General features: G+C 44.4%; 1 protein-coding gene across 1 annotated transcript; it reads right to left on the minus strand.

Moving 5' to 3' along the window:
- Window positions 1-170: 170 nt before the first annotated feature.
- Window positions 171-14,455, minus strand: LOC115359629 (cAMP-specific 3',5'-cyclic phosphodiesterase 4C-like). The gene is made up of 17 exons (XM_030052187.1): window positions 14,409-14,455; window positions 13,056-13,194; window positions 12,844-12,971; window positions 12,553-12,735; window positions 12,330-12,369; window positions 10,828-10,898; window positions 10,219-10,381; window positions 8,983-9,076; window positions 8,726-8,883; window positions 7,953-8,051; window positions 7,630-7,794; window positions 7,107-7,206; window positions 6,852-7,006; window positions 5,645-5,767; window positions 4,753-4,935; window positions 2,510-2,974; window positions 171-1,921 (listed from the first exon to the last, which is right to left on the minus strand). Exons 1-17 carry the CDS (start codon window positions 14,453-14,455, stop codon window positions 1,601-1,603), a joined length of 2,634 nt encoding a protein of 877 aa, XP_029908047.1. The 3' UTR covers window positions 171-1,600.
- Window positions 14,456-20,589: the final 6,134 nt, after the last annotated feature.

The raw sequence follows: 20,589 nt of genomic DNA on the forward strand, positions 1-20,589 counted from the left end.
GGAGATTGAATCATCTCTACCTATTGTCTTCAACAGGCTGCCGTGGATAATTCAACTTGGAGTCACTCAGTCTTTCGGTGAAGTGAACTCCTTGGTCTCATGCGCTTCTCAGCATGCATATAAATAAAAACAACACACCCAGCAACATGTCATTGATCAATCATGTTTATTGTATGACATCAGCAGATTAAAATACATGTTTATTATGTACATATATGTAACAGGGGTGTTAGATAAAGTGCCAAATACCATTTTTACAAAAAAGAAAAAGAAATGGGATTGGTGGAAGACCATCACACCCCCTAACCCTGGTCCCACAGTACATTGCTTCATGGATTAAGTAGCCAACTGGCTTAGAGGAAGGGTGAATTGCGTAGGTGCTGGTCATGGGACAGTTTGGCGTGATCCCTCCTGGGTTCAAAGTCACAATCTGGGAGAGGTGAAACTGTCACAACCCTTGTAAGATATTGTTATTGGGGAATGAACGCTTGGGGTTCCAGCTAACTGATAGCGGCGCACGGTAAATCAGCCTCTTGAGCTGTACTGCAAAGGCCAGAGAAGAACAGTCCTGGTGTTATTCACATCCCTGTGTTGTTACGGTTCGCCAAACAAATGACAACAGCAGTTTCAAAAATCCAGCATTGTGGCTTTAAGGTTAGTACATGAGGAGGTTTAACTGTTCCTAGACCAGAGCCTGAAGGTGCAACTATACTCAGCAGTCCTGTTCCCAAGTGACAAGAATTTATAGCAAATATAAGAGAACAGACTACATGTTCCAAAGGTTCAGGAAAGACTTTTTTTTTTTTTTTTTTGGTTTGTTTTTTTTTTTCCGACAAAATGGAAGAATAATTAACATCTTTTTTAACAGTTGTACAAGAGTCTTGACTTGATGGTCGGTACAGAGTCATCCTGTATGTTCCTCATAAATATCTGTTTGCGCATGTGAGAAAGAGAGACAGAATAAGTAATAGTCCATGAGATCAGGAGGACAGGCATGCACTTGTTTGCATGGATGTATTTCAGGTTTGAAACTCTAGAGTGCTACAAAAAGTTGATAAAACAGATTCCCTCCCCGTTTGTCCCCAGTCCATGGCAGTGATGGATGTACAGATGCTAGGTGATGAAGACTCTAGTCTTTCTATCACTACCGATTTACCTGAAAAACTTGCTTTAATCCATACAGTGCAACAATCTGGCTGTCTGGGCAGGCTCCAGCAATATCTGAGGGATTTCAAATAGCATAGGCCTTCATATATATATGTATGTGTGTGTGTGCGTGTGTGTGTGTGTGTATGTGTGTGTACATATATCAGTGAGCTGTGAAGTAGTTTAAGACATCTTTAGCTGAGCCTTCCACCAAGAGGGTCTTATGATAAAGTGATCTGGACACATTATCTGGTAGAAAGGCAGAGGCAGTTTGCTTCATTATTGTCTGTATTCTCCTCTTCATTCTCTCTTAGCTACACGTCACAAAATTGTCTGCTGCACCTGCCATAGACCCTCTATGGCTCTCCCTTTATGCACTTTTCACCTTTACATCTCTTGCCCTTAACCTTCCATGACCTTGCTCTGGGTTGCTCCGTTACTCCGTCCCACTCAACTAACTTTCTTCTTCTTCTTCCTCTGCCTCCCCATCTTCTGTTTCTTCCTTTGTTTGATCTTCTTCTCCTTCATCTAACTGCTCCTCTTCCTCTTCAGCTAGTGCCTCCTCCTCCTCTCCCCCTTCCCCTTCCCCAACCTCTTCTGCTTCTCCTTCCTTGTCTTCCTCTGTCTCCTCCTTCTCAGTATTCTCTGCCTCACCCTCCTTATTTTCCATATTTTCCTCTGTCTCTGCCTCTTCCTTTTCCACATCCTCTTCTTCCTTTTCCGTATTCTCCTCTGTCTCTCCCTCTTCCTTTTCCACATTTTCGTCTGTCTCTCCCTCTTCCTTTTCCATATTCTCCTCTGTCTCTCCCTCTTCCGTATTCTCCTCTCCCTCTTCCTCTTCCTTTTCCGTATTCTCCTCTCCCTCTCCCTCTTCCTTTTCCACATTGTCCTCTGCCTCTCCATCCTCACTCTCTGCTTTCTCCTCTGTCTCCTCCATCTCTGCTTCTGCATCTTCTCCATCCTCCTCCTTCTCTCCCTCCTCTGCCCTGCTATTTTCTCCCTCTCCTTCCTCCATTTCCACATTTTCCTCTCCTTCCTCTCCTTCATTCTGTTCCACATTCTCCTCCGGCTCTCCCTCCACAGTTTCTTCAGTCTCCTCGCGTTCTCCTTCCTCCTCTTCCCCATGATCCTCACCCTCTACCTGCTCCTGCTCGCCATCATCCTCTCCTTCTCCTGTCTGATTTTCCCCACTCTCATCTCCTTCTCCCTGTGTCTCCTCAGGCATCTCCTCCCCTTGCTCAGTCTCGGGGTCCTCCCTTTCCACCTCCTCTGCATCATTCAGCTCCTCTCCTTTTTCTGTTTCATCCTCTCCCTGATTCTCATCTTCCTCTATCTGGCTTTCTCCACCCTTTTCATCCTCTGCATTCTGCTCCTCGTTTTCAGTGGTCTCTTGCACCTCCTCTTCTTCCCCCGCCAATTCTCCATGCCCCTCTTTTCCCTCTTCCTCCTCTTCGTCTTGGACTCCGTTCTGTTCACTGTTGTGGTTCTCCTCATCTTCTTTCTCTGCTCCCATATGGTTCTGCTCCTCACCGTTTGGTTCTGTTCGGTTGCCAGTGTGCCGTGCGCGCGTGTTCCTCCCACTATCGACATTGTTCCTCAGGTGTATGTGATTGTGGTTGTTGTGTTCCAGGTCTTCCAGTGTGAGTTCAAACTGGAAGCGGTCCTGCTGGAGGTGTCTGTCCGGGGGAGGTGAGGGAGACTGGGGCATGGTGTTCTGGTACCACTCCCTGTTCTCCTCCAAAGTGTCCAGCAGCTCCTGGGCGTCCGGGTGCACCAGGTCGGCCCATGTCTCCCACAGCGGGTGGACGATGTAGTCGATGAAACCCACCTTGAAAAGCAGAGAAGACGAATCAGTAAAGAATTTGGATAGGTGTGAGGCAGTGATAAAGAGGTTTACAGTCTCAGTCGCATCTCTCTTTCATGAACATTGGCTGTGTGAACAAGTGCAGAATATGCTTTGGCAGCTTACAAGTCAAAGCTAATTTACCCCTCCGGGGCGCACTGGTGGCGCACCGGTAAAGAGCGTGCACCATGTACCAAGGCTTAGTCCCGATCGCAGCGACCAGGGTTTGAGTCTGACCTAGGTCCTTTGCTGCATGTCATCCCCTCTCTCTCCCCTATTTTTCCTGTCTATCTCGAGTGTGACTATCAAATAAAGCAAAAAATGCCAAAAAAAATCTTTTTTGAAAAACAAAAAAGCTAATTTACTCCAATTCACAGGCACCTCTGTTAAAACAAAATACAGTTTTATTCTTTTGCAATCACTTGAGGTGGAAGTAACTAATTACATTTATCCATGTCAGTGTAACTGGGAAGCCCTTTTGTGTACTTTTTTGAGTATTTTTTAAAGTCAATAAATTTACTTCTACTTAAGTACATCAATGCTTGAACATTGTAGTTTACTATATTTCAAATCACATCAAGTACAGAGAACAAATGATGAATGACAGATTGTGGAAACTTTCACAATGAATGCTCAGTCGACACAGACAAGAAGAGGAACCTGCTTCTACTTTTTGTTATTTCGAAACTTCCAGTAAAAGCTGCACAATGAAACACTACAGCTGGTCGACGGAAGTGAGGACCATTCAGATTCCACCAGCAAAAATGTAGAAGAAGTGTAGAAGAAGGGGAATAATATCAGCGAGTTGACCTGACAATGAGGACCATGTAGATTCAGTCATATTATGTGCCTACTCCACATTTGTCTACAGGGTCCTCACTTCAATCAACCCTCGGCAATATTGCAGAATGCACCTTTAAAAGAATCTAGTTTGACTGCTGTACTCTGATCCTTGTCTAACTGCATGGAAAAGATCTAACAACCCGAGTTACTGTTTTGAAAAAGTAACTCAGTAACTTTTACTTCAAGTACATTTTAAATGAGCTAATTTTTACTTTTACTTCAGTTGATTTTTACTGTAGTGCTTCTACTTCTACTTAAGCAAAATATCAGAAAAAAGTAACAATACTGCTACTTGAGTAGTAATCTGTAGTTTTCTTTCCACCACTGTGAAATTGATATAAAATGTGTTCCATGGTCAAAGCTCAAAGAAGTTTTTGGGTCAACTTGTTAACTTCCAACTTCCAAGATGTAAGTGGCCTCACTGGAGCTGGCTGCTTAATTTAGGTATATGCAAAGCTGAATAACAAATGCTCTATCTATTTCTGCTTTATGTGTAAGGAACGAGTCTCCCTCTGTGTTGCAACTGTCAGCCAATCACTGACCTCCCCTATACTTGGGCTCCACCCCCTGAGCTATCAATCACCATCACTCATAACAAAGCTGAGTGCACCTAGAAAAAATAGTTCCTCTCAGCTGTGCAAATTTTAGTGAAGCCACAGGCAGGCCAAGTGCTGCCACGATGGAATCAGAGTCTCTGTGTAGCAACTTTCAAGACTGACAGAGCAGTTTGGCACATTTTTTGAACGGGAATGTGTGTATGAACACGTGAGAAAGCTACCAAACCATATTCTGTACACACTCATGCAACCAGTACTTGTGTTGGACAGATCCAATCATGACTTGATGAAAAGCAGGATCATCAGTGTGGTCCTCTAATAGGTTATTGTTAGAGAGCAAAAGAGAGAGAGAGAGAGCACTACCTGACTCTTCTCTACAGAGGCGGTGTGTTTGTCGCACATGGCGCTGATCTCCATGCCTCTCTCCCTCTCTTTGTCACCCTGTCGAAAGAACTCCTCCATGATCCTCTCCGTCCACTGCCTGTATACCGGCAAAGGCTTGGTGGGATTGCTCAGATCTGCACAGTGCACCATGTTCCTCAGTACCTACACACACACACACACACACACACACACACACACACACACACACACACACACATCAATGTATGCTCTTCCATGCATATACTTGAAGTCTATCACACAAATGGTAATTAAAACATTTCCTGTATACATTCAGTCAGGGCCTTAGAAGACTCTGTGATTTGTAATGCGTCACTGTCGCGTCGCGTGAACTTCAAATTTGAAGATTTTCATGTTTTCATGGTGATGTTCTCTTTTAATTCTCTGGGAATATGGGATTTGTTTTCACTAGCTGTCTATATATCATTCACCATGACTGGAAGGTCAGAAGTTTCCAAAAACTGGGAGGCAAACATGCAAGTGTATCCCAGTCTGACAAAGTTGTAGGAGTGGTTCTAAATTTAGTATTTGATTATTTTTAAGAGTCTCTTCAAAAATAGACTTCTTCAACTCTGCTGCGCTCACAGGCTTCCATTGTGCTGCTGAGTTTTTTCAAACCCACAGAACTTTATTTAAGTTTGAGAGGACATCCCAAGCTTTCCAAAAACACCAAATATGTCCTGCTGAATTACAGGGAACTGATGCACAAAACATCTAGATATTTTCTATTTGATGTAACGATGCAGCCTTAAAACAATGCCGTCTTGCCTTTGAATATTTCACTTAATGCAAGCATGATGTGGCTTCTGTGTAACAGAGACATCCACACTGGCAGGTATCGGTGTCACAATACCTGTATGCGTTCTGTGTAGTGGTCCAGCAGCAGCACGCCGGAGCTGGTCACCTTCTTGGTCTCCACCATGGTCTTTAGATCAGCCATCAGGGTCATGTGTTTAGACATGTCTGTGGCCAACACCTACACAGAGAGAGTAACAGTGTGGGTTGAAGAGGAGATGACAGGGAGGAAGGAAGAAGAGAAACCACTTCACTAATTTTCTCCTTAGTTTTTCTCATTTTGTTTTCTGTTACTTCTCTATTATGTGGCCATTCTCTGCTCACAGAGACAATGTCAGTACACTGTAGCCCTGGCCTTCACCCTCTTTACTATTGGTTGCTTGTAATAGGAACTGAAGCTCAGTCTACTGTTGCTCTCACTGTAAGTCATTCTAAAAGATTTTCAGCTAAATAGTATACTGCACAAAAAAAGAGTTGCAAAAAGGGAAGTTCATAAAGTCTGAGGCCAATTAGATTTGAAGTCAATCAAAACAAAATGAAGATAGAAACTGAAAATGATACAGCACTTCTTAGTTGGCTGGACATTGCAACCATGACATGACAATAGTTTTTCCATATTTCGCTTTTGGAGAAAATTCATTTCCTGAGCTGGCTGCAATGAATCAAACCTCAAGGCAGCCAGGAAAGACAATCATATTAGCATAATCCTTGCTGAGAATCACAGATAGGTTTTAAATTACTAGCTGTAATGCTGTGAATTTGGTGTAAGCCTAGCATGACCTCAAGTGTATTGTGGTCATACTTACAGTGTCATTATTAATCTATTATATATATATATATATATATATATATATATATATATATATATATATATATATATATACTGCTGTGAAGATGATTCTGCAAAGAAAAATAGTTTGAACAACCATCAACTGTGTATGAGGTGCTACAGTTCAGTAGGTAAACCATCACTTTGTAAAAGCTTAGTTATAGTATCAAAGCTAAACAAGACAGTGATACATACACAAGTGACACATATACAGAAATGCAATTGAAATCACCAGTACCCAGAGATATTTGTATCCATTAGGATTCCTCAGCCAATCACAATGCAAGGTGGTACCACTCACAGCCTGCTTTCCTCTAACATTCAAGCTAGGATTTTACAAAAAGGTGCTAACCCAAAACAGCAGAGGGGACATTTACACAACATATTTGTTTATACTTTCTGGTATTGTATAGTTTGTGATAGATGAGGCCCTGACCATGTCAATGACAAGCTTGCGAAGGCTCTGGCGCTGTCGTTTGGTGAGGTTCTGGAAAATATCACAGTTCTCCTGGTGCAGAAGCTTGAAGCCCACAGCCAGATGGTGGTTCTCCAGGACTGACTCATCGTTATACATCAGGGCCAGCTCTGAGTCTGCAGGGAGCCAAATGTCATGATATGCAATGAAGAAAAAGGACAAGTAGAGGAAAGGTAAAGATAGTGTATATGTCTTGCAGTGTGTTTGTGCACTCACTGGTGTTGATGAGGAACTGATTGGAAACCCCGGGGTGGTCTACATCATGGATAGCTGCAGCAAACAGAGCTGCAAGGATCTCCAGATCAGTGAACACAGCCTGAAAGAGGCAGGAGAGGGAGAGGGAAGGGTGAGGACAACATACAGGGGCAGCAACATGAACACCGATTGGGCAGGAGAAGAAAGAAAAGAAAAAACAATTTAGTAACTTGAAAATACATCATATTCTCTCTGTTTCTCAAAGACAGAGAGATCTTAATTTAAAAACTTTTAAAAAGGAGCTGTGGTTCCAAAGATGTTCTTTATTTGCCAAGATTGGACAATTCTATTCTATTCTATTCTATTCTATTCTATTCTATTCTATTCTATTCTATTCTAGTCTCTATTCCATGAGTTATCATAGTGGAAACCTAAAGAAGAGCAAGAGACGGAGCCTGTACCCTCTCCACCTCAAAGCACACCTCTGTGTGTGTGTGTGTGTGTGTGTGTGTGTGCTTGTGTGTGCGCGTATGCAGTGACATACATCAAGGGCAGGTGTGGAGAGGAGGACATGTGTGGACTGGGTGACATCTGCAGCATGTAGGCTGTTGTGGTATGCTACGTTTCCATGGTAATGGTCCTCCAGGGTCATCACATAGGTCACAAAGGTGTCAACTGGAATACGGAATGTCTTCAACAGCTCTCGCTCCTGAGGAGGGATGGGATGAGCCAAAAGTTTACATACATACATATACACATCTATATACATACATACATATATATGCATCTTCACACCTGGAATATCTTTAAGGTGAGAACAACACCACAGAAAACACACAGACATAAGGACACAGTTATTTTGTTTACCTGGAAGATGGCATACATGATGCAGCTGAGGGGTCTGTTGTTAGAGAACTCTGCTACTCTGAAGATGTTAAAGCTCCACTTATCGAGATCCTCCAACTCCTGGTTACGCACAAACACAAAATATATAAATTGCTGAGTTGCAACACTTGAAGCAATGACTAATGTTAAAAAAATCATAACTATCTCACTTCAAAATCTCACTCACTTCCAGTTTTAATGCACTGAGGCCTGCATTAACAGAGCAGCTCAGCAGTGAACTTAGTACAGGCCAGCTGTCATGAAGAAACTCATGATAAAAAAAAAAAAAACATAGAAGTGATTTCAGTGATTTCTTACTGGCAAAAATGTGAAAAAGACAAATCATTTCAGATTTTGTCAAATGTTTTATTATTATTATTATTATTATTATTATTATGTTTTTATCCAATTAATGTCACAAGGACACACTGACATTTTAGTCTTTGTGTGCCACTATCCTAGACAAGGTGTGCAGCCTCAGCAGTAAGATATTTAAAGGAGACGTTCAGGGGCTGATTGTCCACCACACTGATGTAAAGGACAAACATGTCAAGGCTTCGAATAAATCTGTGGGCAAATGAAGGCACACACAAATCCCTAGTGCACACACATAGTAGTCCAGGTCTGAGTAGAAACAGCTAAAACGTGCACATCTCAATCTATGTCTGATTTGGGCCCTTTAGTGCAAAATGGTGGTTTCATGTTATTTATTTTTTGTGAGTGATTCAGACAGACAGACAGACAGATAGAGAGACCTTGGCAAGTTCATCCTCATGGTCTGTGTTGACGCCAAAGCGAGGCATTGAGGTGCTGGAGAGGCTAGAGCTGTGAGACAGCTTCCTCACGCCACTGATGTGACTCATCGGCTTGTCCTTCAGAGTAGGAGACGGGATCTCCACCTCATTCTGCTTGTCTAGATTGATGGACAAACACACCCAAGGATTTACTGCACATGTTGCAGCGCGCCATATACATGTGGTGTAGGCAGACGTCAGATTCCAGTTCAGCTCACCCAGAAAGGTGCTGGAGATGTACTCAGAGACCTGATTGCCGGAGCGACTCATCTCTGACAGGTGGGACAGCTCCCTGTTCAGCATCCTCTTGAACTTTGGCAGACAGAGAGCAAAAAATAAATGCAGGGCAAGCTGATATTTCTGTGCTCAATTGTTTGTCTCTATTCTGGGTAAAGTCTCTTCCTGCTATGAGAACACTAACAGGAAAGTTTGCAGAGTAGTTTCCACTGGATAAGTCAATTCCAACACTAATTGTTAATTCTGTTGTGACTCTAAAACTAGTAATTTTGCTTGTTGCGAGCCATTACATCTCTGTGTTCAACATGCATTTGATTATTTAGCTATGAAAAAAAATGATACAGCATATTTTTCACAACTCTGTATCAGTTCTCTTGCCTGTTGTATTGTTTATGCACTGTATTTTTATTTGGTGTTATGCCAGCTTTTGTTTTGTGCACTCTGGTAAATGTATTATGCTAATTCTGCTTTATTACATTGGAATGGAAATTTTAAATGAAGGTGCTGTGCTGTATTTTAAGGTCTGTGTCTACAATTTCAGTCAGTTCACTAGAGTGCTGCAATATATTGTACTCAGAGGGGGAAGTAACTAATTACATTTCCTCATGTTACTGTAATTGAGTAGGTTTTTTTTTTTTTTGCACTTGTACTTTTTTGAGTATTTTTCAGTCAGTAATTTTACTTTTACTACAAGGTACAAATGATCAGTGACAGATTGTGGAACCTTTCACAATGAACGCTCAGTCAGCCAAGATGAGAAGAGGAACCTGGTTCTACTTTGTCATTTCTGCTTTTTTTCCATTTCCAAATTTCCAGTACATGTGCACTACATGGACACAAGGACCATTTAGACTCAACTGGCAAAAAATGTGGAATAGGTGTGGAAAAAAGGAGAATAATGTAAGTGAGCTGACCTGGTGGTGAGAACCGCGTAGACTCAACCATCATAATTATGTGCTTATTCCACATTTGACAGTTGAGTCTATGGGGTCCTCACTTCAATTAACCCTCGGCAGTTTTGCAAAATGCACCTTTAAAAGAATCTAGTTTGAACTTTGTTCTCTCGTCCTTTTCTAACTTCTACTCGAGTAGCAATTTTAAGTACTCTTTGCACCCCTGACTGCACCAGACATTGTGTTGTGATCCCTGTATCGTGGCATGTGTTACATCATGTCACCCACCTTGGTTATGGGTATTAAACAGTGCTGTTTTTGTACCTTGTTGGAGGCCATGTCACTGACAGAGCGGTGTGTCTGAATGGTCTCCAGCTGGTCCAGACACCAGTCCAGTTCCTCCAGTGTGTCCAGGGCCAGCTGCTGGTATTGCTGCTCCGACAGGGTTGTCCTGGGGCTGGGACACACCCCACCCAAAGGAGACCTCCTAAAGGCACAGCAGTTCATTTGACTACTCAGTAAATTTAGGTTGGACTAATTGGCAAGCAACAGCTAGCGACACAAATGGTAAACAACAGTACTTTGGTTCTCTCCCTTTTTTTCTTATGGAATAAGAGTTGCATTGTCTCTGTTACATTCAATAACTAACAAATAAAAAGGGTCTGAAGAGGCAAAATCCAAAACCGACATTTGATGTCAGTGTTATATTACTTTTATGACAGTCACATAATATACTGTATATATGTTGGTGGTATATCATGCATGCTTATAATAATGGGTTGTGGTATCTCAATGTCTCTCAGTGAAGCTGATAGTTCTTGATTTTATTTGGCAACAGTGGGAACTAATTCTTGTTTGTCTCATTTCAAAAATGGCTAACACACTGTAAAAGTAGACTAGCGGCACATTTAAGATCAGTAAGTTGGTACTAACTTGACTGTTGGTGTGGAAACATTGGCAAGAAGGGTGAAGTTGCTCCGCACTGATCGCAGACTGGCCAGTACCTAGAGGTCATTACAAATCATCACACTATGACAGTCAATATCAACAAAAGGAGAGACATTTTTCAACAAAACCGAGGGCCAAATCACCAGCAGGATCCAGAAGGCAGCACTAAAATGAACTCGTTGGTTTCACATTTTTATCAAAAAATCTCAATATTTGGTATGTTTTCCATTTTCCATAACCACAGCCTGCACTGTTATTAACATTGATTCTGCACGTTTTTGCAGAATTTGACAGTTCACATTAACCCAGTGCTGTTTCATAGCGTACCACAGAATGTCTTGTGACATTACAGAGTGTCAGCTTTTTAAATGTCCATATATATGTTCAGTGGGGTTGTGGCCTGGTGACTGTGAAGGGAAAGCCATTCAATGAGTATTCCTTCAGACTTCTGCCAGGCCTGGCAGAGCTTTGTAAGTTTAGGGCCATCGTCCTGCTTGAAAATGACTCCTCCTCCACACAACTTCAAGCCAAAAGGACCGGCATTCCTGGTGGTGTAAAGAAGGATATACCAAAGGGTGGGTGTAGGTAGGTGTACTGCCTATTTACAGTGTACCCACCTATCAGCCAAATGGCCACTAAAATACATCATGTAGTAGAGTATACTCATGTCCTCCTCAGTCACCACCTCCTGACTACGTCCACTACTATGTTTGACTGTAGGTTGTGTGCACGTTTGCATTAACCACTCATGCAGCTGAATCCTCACATAACCTCTCTGACTGCAAATGCAAAGTTTAAACTTTGATTCATTTGTGAACAAGACTTTTCTCCAGTCTTCAGCAGTGAAATTTTGCTATTATTTGGTAAAGGTTATTTGTTTATCTTATTTATCTCTTGTTGTCAAGGAAGTGTTCTAAAAATTGAGTTTGTCAATCATGCTTTTTTACTAAGTTGAGTTGGGTGTTCTTTGTTCACTTTGGCTTTGTACCTCGGATGCAGATGCTGATCTCTCTCATTGAGATGTCAGCTTTACATACAGGTCGTCTGCTGGTTTGGTCACTTTAGCTCTACCTGGTCTTGTTTAGATAAAAATGAACACATAAAAACATCTCCAGCTTGTTCTGTACTCCCCACTTAGAAGCTTTGGTTCAGCTACAATTTGGCACAGGGATAGTTTTTCGGTTCTCAAGAGAACAATTTGATCCTGGTACAAACAAATTGATCTCAGTTAAAGTCTTTTTTCCCAAGTTAAAACACTATTATTACTGACAGTAACAACCAGAGGACAAAATTAATTTTGTCAATATTTGGATTATTTTTTAAAAGACCAAAACGATTCACACTATGTATTAGGGGCTATTCAACGTACCATTCAAAGGTTTGGAATCACTGAGAAATGTTTATGTTTTGGAGAGAATTTTCTTTTCATGATATGATTTAGGTGGCCACTCATCCAAGCAAATCATTATCTATAAAATAAGACTCACTTGAGCAAAAGGTGTGACGATGAAGTCCTCTGCTGTGTGCCTGAGAGAGGGACAGGACAGAGAGGGAAGGGGAGTGAGAGGGAGTGCAAAATGATGACAGTATTTTGATAGGTACACATGTACATATGAATGCAAGCTCTCTCTCTCTCTCTCTCTCTCTCTCTCTCTCTCTCTCTCTCTCTCTCTCTCTCTCTCTCTCTCTCCCTCTCCCTCTCTCTCTCACCCCTCACTGGCCAGGGAGGAATTTCGTGACACGGTCTTGGGTGACATGTCATAGTCAGAGTCGGAGCGGTACAGGAAGGACTCTCGTCTCTGGCCCTGGGGGAAGGAGGAGTGCAGGGTGAGGCCTGGGCTCTGCAGGCCCAGCGGGGTGTGACCTGGGGACACACCATTTTCTGTCTCGTAGCTGCAACGCAGGGGAGAGAAAAGATATGAGAGATATGGGGAGGACAGGAGAATCGGTGAAAGACATTATGTGCTCGGTGAAAGAAATGACTAAAAATACAGTGTGGACCTGTCAGTGTCTGCGTGCGTGATGGAAATGCGTGGTGGGATGCGGAGGGGAAGAGTTGTGGGACGGGCCACATTGCTTAGGACCTCTGGTGAGCGAGTACGGTCTCGAGGGCGGAGCCAACAGGGCACCTGCAGGGGTCAGATGTCAGGGATTAGGGCACAGAGCAGAGTACAGAGAGGAGATGTGTAATCTGCATCCCCTCCCCTCAGTACCTGGAGACTAGAGGAGAGTCTTCTGCTCCTGCCTCTCCGTAGCTCAGCCCCCAGTGTGGCCCCAGATGTATAGGATCGGCTGTAACGAGATGACTCCGCCTTCTCCCCAGCACCTATTATATCTGTGTCATTGCCCTGTGAGACAGGGAGGACCGTGAAAAAGGAGGAGGGAGGCAGAGAGAGAGAGAGAGACAGAGAGAGAGAGATGGGAGGAGTGAGTGACATTTGCAAAGATAGTTTCTTTCTCCGTTGTAAATAAAAACAAACAACAACAACAACAACAACAAACAGTGGTAATATGTGTCTAATAATAAATATCCAGTATTGGGCATTAAAGGATTTAGGGCACGTAGCCCTAAATCAGTTTGGCTGACTTTGCTTATATACCCATGTTCATTTGCCCTATTGAAATTCTGGTAAGTACGGATCATTTTACAACACAGACAACAAAAAGATCTGTGTGTGTGTGTGTGTGTGTGTGTGTGTGTGTGTGTGTGTGTGTGTGTGTGTGTGTGTGTGTGTGTGAATGTGTATGTCTGTGAGACTGTCCATGAGTATGGATGTATGTGTGTGCATGTCTGGGATGAGGCCTCTACAGACTGAGCTCTTAGAGGCTGATCTGCACTGCAGTACCGTAGCAACAAAACACTGGGGGAATGGTAGCAGTTGCTAGGCAACAGTGCCGTGTTGCTCCATGCTGCGTTTGATGTCGTCCAGACCCAGATGTGGAAAGATGTTCAGATTCACACACACAAATACAACACGCACACACATACACACAAATGCAAGGACACCCATTCTGAATCATCAATGATAAAGTAGTTGAAAAATGGCTCTTACAATATGTTGTCCTTCAGTGGAGACATTACCGTTAACAGAGATACAAACATAGATGTGTATCCCTGACTCGAAGGAGCAAATCAACCTTTCATTGAAGCTCATTTACACAGAGCACGATAACTGACTGAGAGGCTCACACTGTGTGTGTGTGTGTGTGTGTGTGTGTGTGTGTGTGTGTGTGTATGTGTGTGTGTGGAGGCTGGAGGATCCTCTGGTGACGACGGGCTGCTGCCTACAGACCTTGACGACTAGAACAAAGGAAGGCTCGGATGTGTGACAGTCACACGGTGTGTATGAATTGTTAGGCTATCACTGCGGGCAGCTGGTCATGAGATGTGAATGCATACACACAATAATGATGACATGCACACACACACACATTGTCCATTCAGTCTCCCAGTAATCCATATACACTCGTTTTGTAAAACCAGTCATTTTTGCAACATCAAACAAACAAACAAAAACACATGCAGATACACACCCTTGTATGTGTGTTTCTGTCTATTCCCCCAACTCACCTCTTCTCCAGCCACCGACAGCACGCTGCGGCTCTTCTTCATTCTGATTGGTTCGTTCTGGGCCCCAGGGCGGAGCGATCCAGAACCCAGGCAGCAGAGCAAGTGGAGAGCCAGGACCGGAGGTCAAAGGTCACTACAAGGTCAAACCGGGGTCAGACCGGGTCACAACCGGCCCCCATTGGAGCTGATTCAGCCAATTGCCTCACACTCCGTGCACCTCAAGCGTCAGATGGCTGGAGCTGTGATGTTTCCTGCCAAAAAATGGTTCAGCTGCATTCATGTACTCCGAGGAAGCTCCCAGTTCAGTGGACACTTAGTGACCTTTTTTTCAACTGGTCGTTGTTCATGTGCAAAGGTTGGACAAATCTAAAACCAAGACAAAAAATAGTCATTCCATGTTCGAGCTTTAGACTACTTTCTGGAAAAAAATTCTGGTATGTCTGCCTGCTTTTCGCCTCGCTTTGGCGAGATGAGCCAATGTCACGTACCAGTCAAAGGTCATGATGTTGCAGCACAGATGCTTGGGAAGAAAAGTGATATGTTCATCCAATTTGATAGACTGTTCACATGGAGTTTCCAAACTGTAAATCCGATACCACATGAATGAATTATTTTCCAACAAAGCTAAATTAGGGGTCCCAAATCCAGAGGGATTGTGGGAAAAATCTGCTTCAGTCCCATCCTGCCTCAGGTCAGTTTTCCCCTCTCTGGCTGGTTGGCTGTATCCAGACGCTGCATAGAGACAGGAGTTACTCTTATATATGATGGGCTCATCTGAGAGAGAAAGTCAGGGTGTCAGAACTCCAGGTCTAATTTGCTGGTGTCCATGCTGGAATTGGGCACATTGTGTCCACTTCATGTTAGATTCCTTTTGAGAAAAGAGAATTTTATAATTAAAAATTATTCAGAACCATTTATTTAATTAGTTCTCTGAAATGTGAAATCTAGCCATCGTGCTTTTTTTCAACAACCAGTCCAATAATCACACGTGCAAAAATGTTTTCTATTTCCCTGGACAACAGAATGTTTGATTTTTTTGTTTGATAACACTGTTATAACATAAATTTCTAAGCAATTGCTATCATACCAGAGGTTTGGCTATAATATTCCAGAAAAAAGCTCAAAATAGTAGAAATGTTTTTGGCTAAAATCCCAAGATGTGATTAGTTCACCAATTAATTGAGAGAGGCAGCCCTAACTAAATATTTTGACAATCAGGAATTGATAAAGGGGCTGTACAAACAATGTGGCTAATTCTGAGCAGATACTGCAACACCAAAGCTCACGGATATTATATAATTACCCTGAGCAGTCAGAGTTGACCTAATTCCAATGGATAGGACAGATTCAGTGTATCAGAGCGTTTCTGACTGAGCTGGTACACAGATAGTGCTGGAGACGACTTTTACCAGGGTCACCAAGATCACACCCACTTAACGAAAGGAACACACACAAACAGTCTGTGCAACTGAACCGAGCAAGCAGGGACGTGTTGGGAAAATGACAAATGCATAGTGACACAGTGACATAGATACACACAATGCGAATCTTGAGCTCATACACACTAGAACTGCTGCCACCAGCACCACCACCAGCACAGGAGACAGATAAAGCAGCTTATAAAACCAAGCAGCAATGCATCAATATGCAGCTCAACTAGCAGCCAGCTCTTGCTGTTACAAAATAACCAAACACATGAGCACACACACACACACACACTTACAAACCTTGCATACATGAGGGCTACCCTGCTACCATGCTTGTCTGCACGATTGCAAAAGACATGTGTCAAACATACACACAGACATACACTCATACACATATACACACACACACACACACACACACACACACATATATATATATATAAATATATATATGTATGTATGTATGTGTATACACGCACACACACACACACACACACACACACACACACACACACACACACACACACACACACACACACACACACACACAGATAGGCTGCAGCATGTAAAAATACAACACACTCACCTTGATCGCCTCAAGATCAATGGCAAGATGGGCTGTGCCTTGTCTTGCTTTTCACTGTCTCCTTGCCTTTTCTCTTCCCTGCTCCCTCTCTCTGTAGACGAGCAGGGTGTCACAGCGGTGAGAGAAAAAACACTTGGCGTCTTCATGAATATCCGTGGCTTCACCAGCTTCCCTCCCGCCCTCCCTCCTTTCCTCTCCTCTCCCTCTCCCTTGCCACAGTGGTCTCCCCCAACCACCCCCCACAGCCTCCATGGAGAAGCCCATCTCCCCTCCCTCCCTCCTTCAGCACTGGCTCACAGTATGTCCATTAATCCCACAAAACAGCCACTGCTCCTCCTCTCCAGCAGCTTGTTTCTGCCTTTTCCTCTTTACCTCTTATTCCCACTCCCACTCCAATGCTTTGCTTTGACAGTCGTGCATGCTTTGTTTCCCTTGTGTGCTCACAAACACCAGATTTTTATGATTTTAGTGCAGCAGTCATATCAAATCTACCACCCCCTCATCCCCTCTTACGCACTCCCTCTCACACACACCTTCTCTTTTTTTCCATTCCTATTGACTGTGTCCTTACAGTCATTCAAGGACACATATTTCTCTGCAACATGCGGTGGGTATCATTCATTGAAGCAGATTTTTTTTCCAGCACCACAACAGAAGTCATACTGCTCCTTATACCTTGACTGTCTTAATCCAAATAATTATGTGTTCATGAACAAATTTCTCTCAAAGCTCGAAACAGGATATCTACCACCTTGGCTGTTCATGTGTTAAAGCGAAACTTCCTGGAGTTTCTCTGTTGATCATAAAAGGAGACCGACTATATTAAATGGAGCAAGTTAAATTCTGGTAATAACAAATTAATCCAGAATCTGAAGCTGTGATGACTTTTCTTCCAGATCTTCCTGCTATCAAATGTCTATTTAATGCTTTTTCAAAATCAGTTGAAAGTGAGCTCACACATCTCAGAGTAGAGGACTACATAGCAAATGCACTGACAACCATCCAGTGATATAAAGTGACCAAGAACATAATAAATACAGAAACAAAACAGCACTGCATGAAGCTGGAATGCCTTTCTGTTTTGCCTCCTAAGCTTTTATAGGCATTACCTAGATTTGATTTATGCCCCGTGCCTGCATCAATTGTTTTCTATTTACAAAAGTGACTGCACAAAGAGGCTTTGCCTCAAAAATCCTGGCCAGACCACTAAATCAAACCCACCAATTAATTATGAAAGAGAGACACAAACAGAGAGAGGGAGCGAGAAAGGAGGGGGGCAGACAGCAACATGACAGAAACAAATCAGCCTTCTCTGAAACCATCAGAAAAGCTAACTAGTGAAACACAAACAACTCTGAAAACAACAATACACAGGGCTTAGTTTATTAGAGAACATCTAGAAGACTAGCTTAAAAAATTGCATAGTTCTCAAAATGGTCGACTAAAACTCTAAGTAAAGAAATTATATACATTGTGTTCCTTAGTCTTAAAAACACAAACACTCATTAACCAATACACAACTATCAAATAAATGAATGATTTACACATATCCACTGCCCACAATCCAACTAATTTTTCTCATTACACCTAGGTAACAAAACAATATCAAGTAAAACAGAAAAATAAGAACGTGGGGTTACAGTGTAACCCTGGTTCTCTGAGAATAGAGAATATCTCTCCATCACATATAGAATATATGTTATGGGATTTACTGACATTCTAGCAGCTGACGTGAAAACCTCTTTAAGACACACCACGCCTACCGTGGCTTCCCCTGCGCCCTATAAATAGACCCAGCTGCGCAGGGATCAGCTGATTCACTCTGATTTGAACGGGTCCCGAGCGGCCTCGATATGGAGAGATATTCTCTATTCTCAGAGAACCAGGGTTACACTGTAACCCCACGTTCTCTATCGTATGAGAATATCTCTCCATCACATATAGAATATATGTTATGGGCTCTGTAAGACACACCGTGAGGGTCCCAAGGAGACAGAGCAGACACCGCTCCAATAGTAACCCCATGAGGTAGTTTCGAATGAGACGTCCCCACCCCGAGTGCACAAGATTTACAGTGTGTACAAAATCACCACCTTAGAACTATATACAAATGCACGCATGTGAGGTGGCAACACCGCAAGACGCTATGTGCCACCACCAGCTGTGCGTGAGTCTTGCATACCCAACCCTGCCAGACGCAAGGGCTGGGTGCAAGGAAGATGTCACTCAGACGGCCCGCACTCTGCTAGGCCACTGACTAGGATCTTGACATCACCCTGGCCAGGCCCGAGGTCGACTGGCCAAGGGGCACAGTGAATCAACATTCAGGTTGACATGGCCCCCAGCACACGCTCCCCGAAGGAGGTACTGGTGGCCACGTTCAAACTATAAAACCTGGTAAAGGTATTTGGCGTGGCCCATGTGGCGGCTGCGCACACTTCTGAGAGGGCAGCCCCGCGCCACAACGCCCAGGAGGTGGATACGCCTCGTGTAGAGTGCGCTTTCGCTCCCTCCGGCACCGGCTCACCCATCTCACTGTACGCTCGGTGGATAGCCTCCACCACCCAGTGAGAAAGCCTAGCCTTAGACACCGGCTTACCCCGATGCTGAGGCTGGAAACAAACGAACAGCTGATCAGTCTTCCTGAATGCAGCTGTACGCTGAACATAAATCTTAAGTGCCCTAACCGGGCACAGCGCTGACCATTGCGGACCCCTGCCTGCCCCCTGGGAGGGCCTAAGGGCTCGCAGCTCCACTGATTGATTTATGTGAAAATCAGTGAGCACCTTAGGTAAGAATGCTGGGTTTGGACGGAGGATAACCCCTGCATCCTCTGGAAGGAAGCGGCAGCAACTCTCCTGCACAGAGAGAGCGTGCAGTTCCCCTACCCTCTTAGCGGATGTGATTGCCAGGAGGAAAGCCAGCTTGAGTGACAGCCACTGAAGGCTCACAGTTTCCAGGGGCTCAAAGGGCGCCTGTCCCAAAGCTGACAGGACCCTGCCCAGGTCCCATGTCGGGATGGTCGGCCTATGGCGAGGCACCAGCCTCTGTGCCCCCTTGAGGAACTGCGCTATGAGGCTAGCATCCTGTGCGGTTAGCTTAGCTTCCCCAGTACGAGAGGCTTTTATGGCCGCTACTACACCCCTCAGGGTGGAGCATGACTTGCCTGACTCAAGGAGCTCTTGCAGGTATCTGAGTACCTCTGGAGCTGAGCATGACATTGCGTTAAGCTGGTTGGCATTGCACCATGACACAAACAGCTCCCACCGATAGGAGTATGCCGCCCTTGTCGACGGGGCTCGAGCATTCTGCAGGGTGTGAACCACCGAACCTGATAGCCCCATGCCTAATAAGCTGGCCCTCTCAGTGGCCAGGCCCAGAGATTCAGCCCCTGTGGAAAGGGGTGGAACAGGGTCCCCTGTGCCTGGCTCAGCAAGTCCCGGCGAACTGGGAGCTTCCATGGTGTCCCGTGCAACAGCGGTGTCACCCATGAGAACCATGTCATGTGTGGCCAATCCGAACGGGGGAAAAGCATAGAGCAGCCCCTGAGGCCACTGGTGTGCCATGGCATCGCAGCCCAGGGGAGGCGAATCTCTCTCGATGGAGTAATACAGTGGGCAATGAGCGTTCTCGCTCGAGGCAAACAGGTCGGCCACCGCTCTTCCAAAGCGGCACCAGATCTCCTCCACCACTGCTGGATGGAGCCTCCAGTTCCCTGGATGTGGTCCCCTCCTGGAAAGGAGGTCCGCCGCCACATTCACTACACCGGGCACATGCATTGCCCTGAGTGACAGGAACTGCTTGTATGCCCACGTCCACAGTTTGTGTGCTATCCCACTCAGGCGCAGAGAGCCCATGCCTCCCTGCCTGTTTATGTACGCAGCTGCCGTGGTGCTGTCGGTTCTTACCAGCACGTGGCAGTCCTGCACTACTGGGAGGAAATGCACCAGGGCCAGGTGGATTGCCCTCAGCTCCAAGGCGTTGATATGGCGGCCCTGCCACGGGGCTCCCCAACGTCCACTGGTCCCTCTGCCTTCGTGGATGGCACCCCAGCCTTCGAGGGATGCATCCACAGAGATCACCTGGCGGCGCAGTACAGGGCCCAGCCTGCTGCCTCTCGCCAAGTTCTCTGGGACCTTCCACCACTTGAGAGCTGTGCACAA

Source organism: Myripristis murdjan, chromosome 1, assembly GCF_902150065.1.
Source record: "Myripristis murdjan chromosome 1, fMyrMur1.1, whole genome shotgun sequence".
NCBI lineage: Eukaryota > Metazoa > Chordata > Actinopteri > Holocentriformes > Holocentridae > Myripristis > Myripristis murdjan.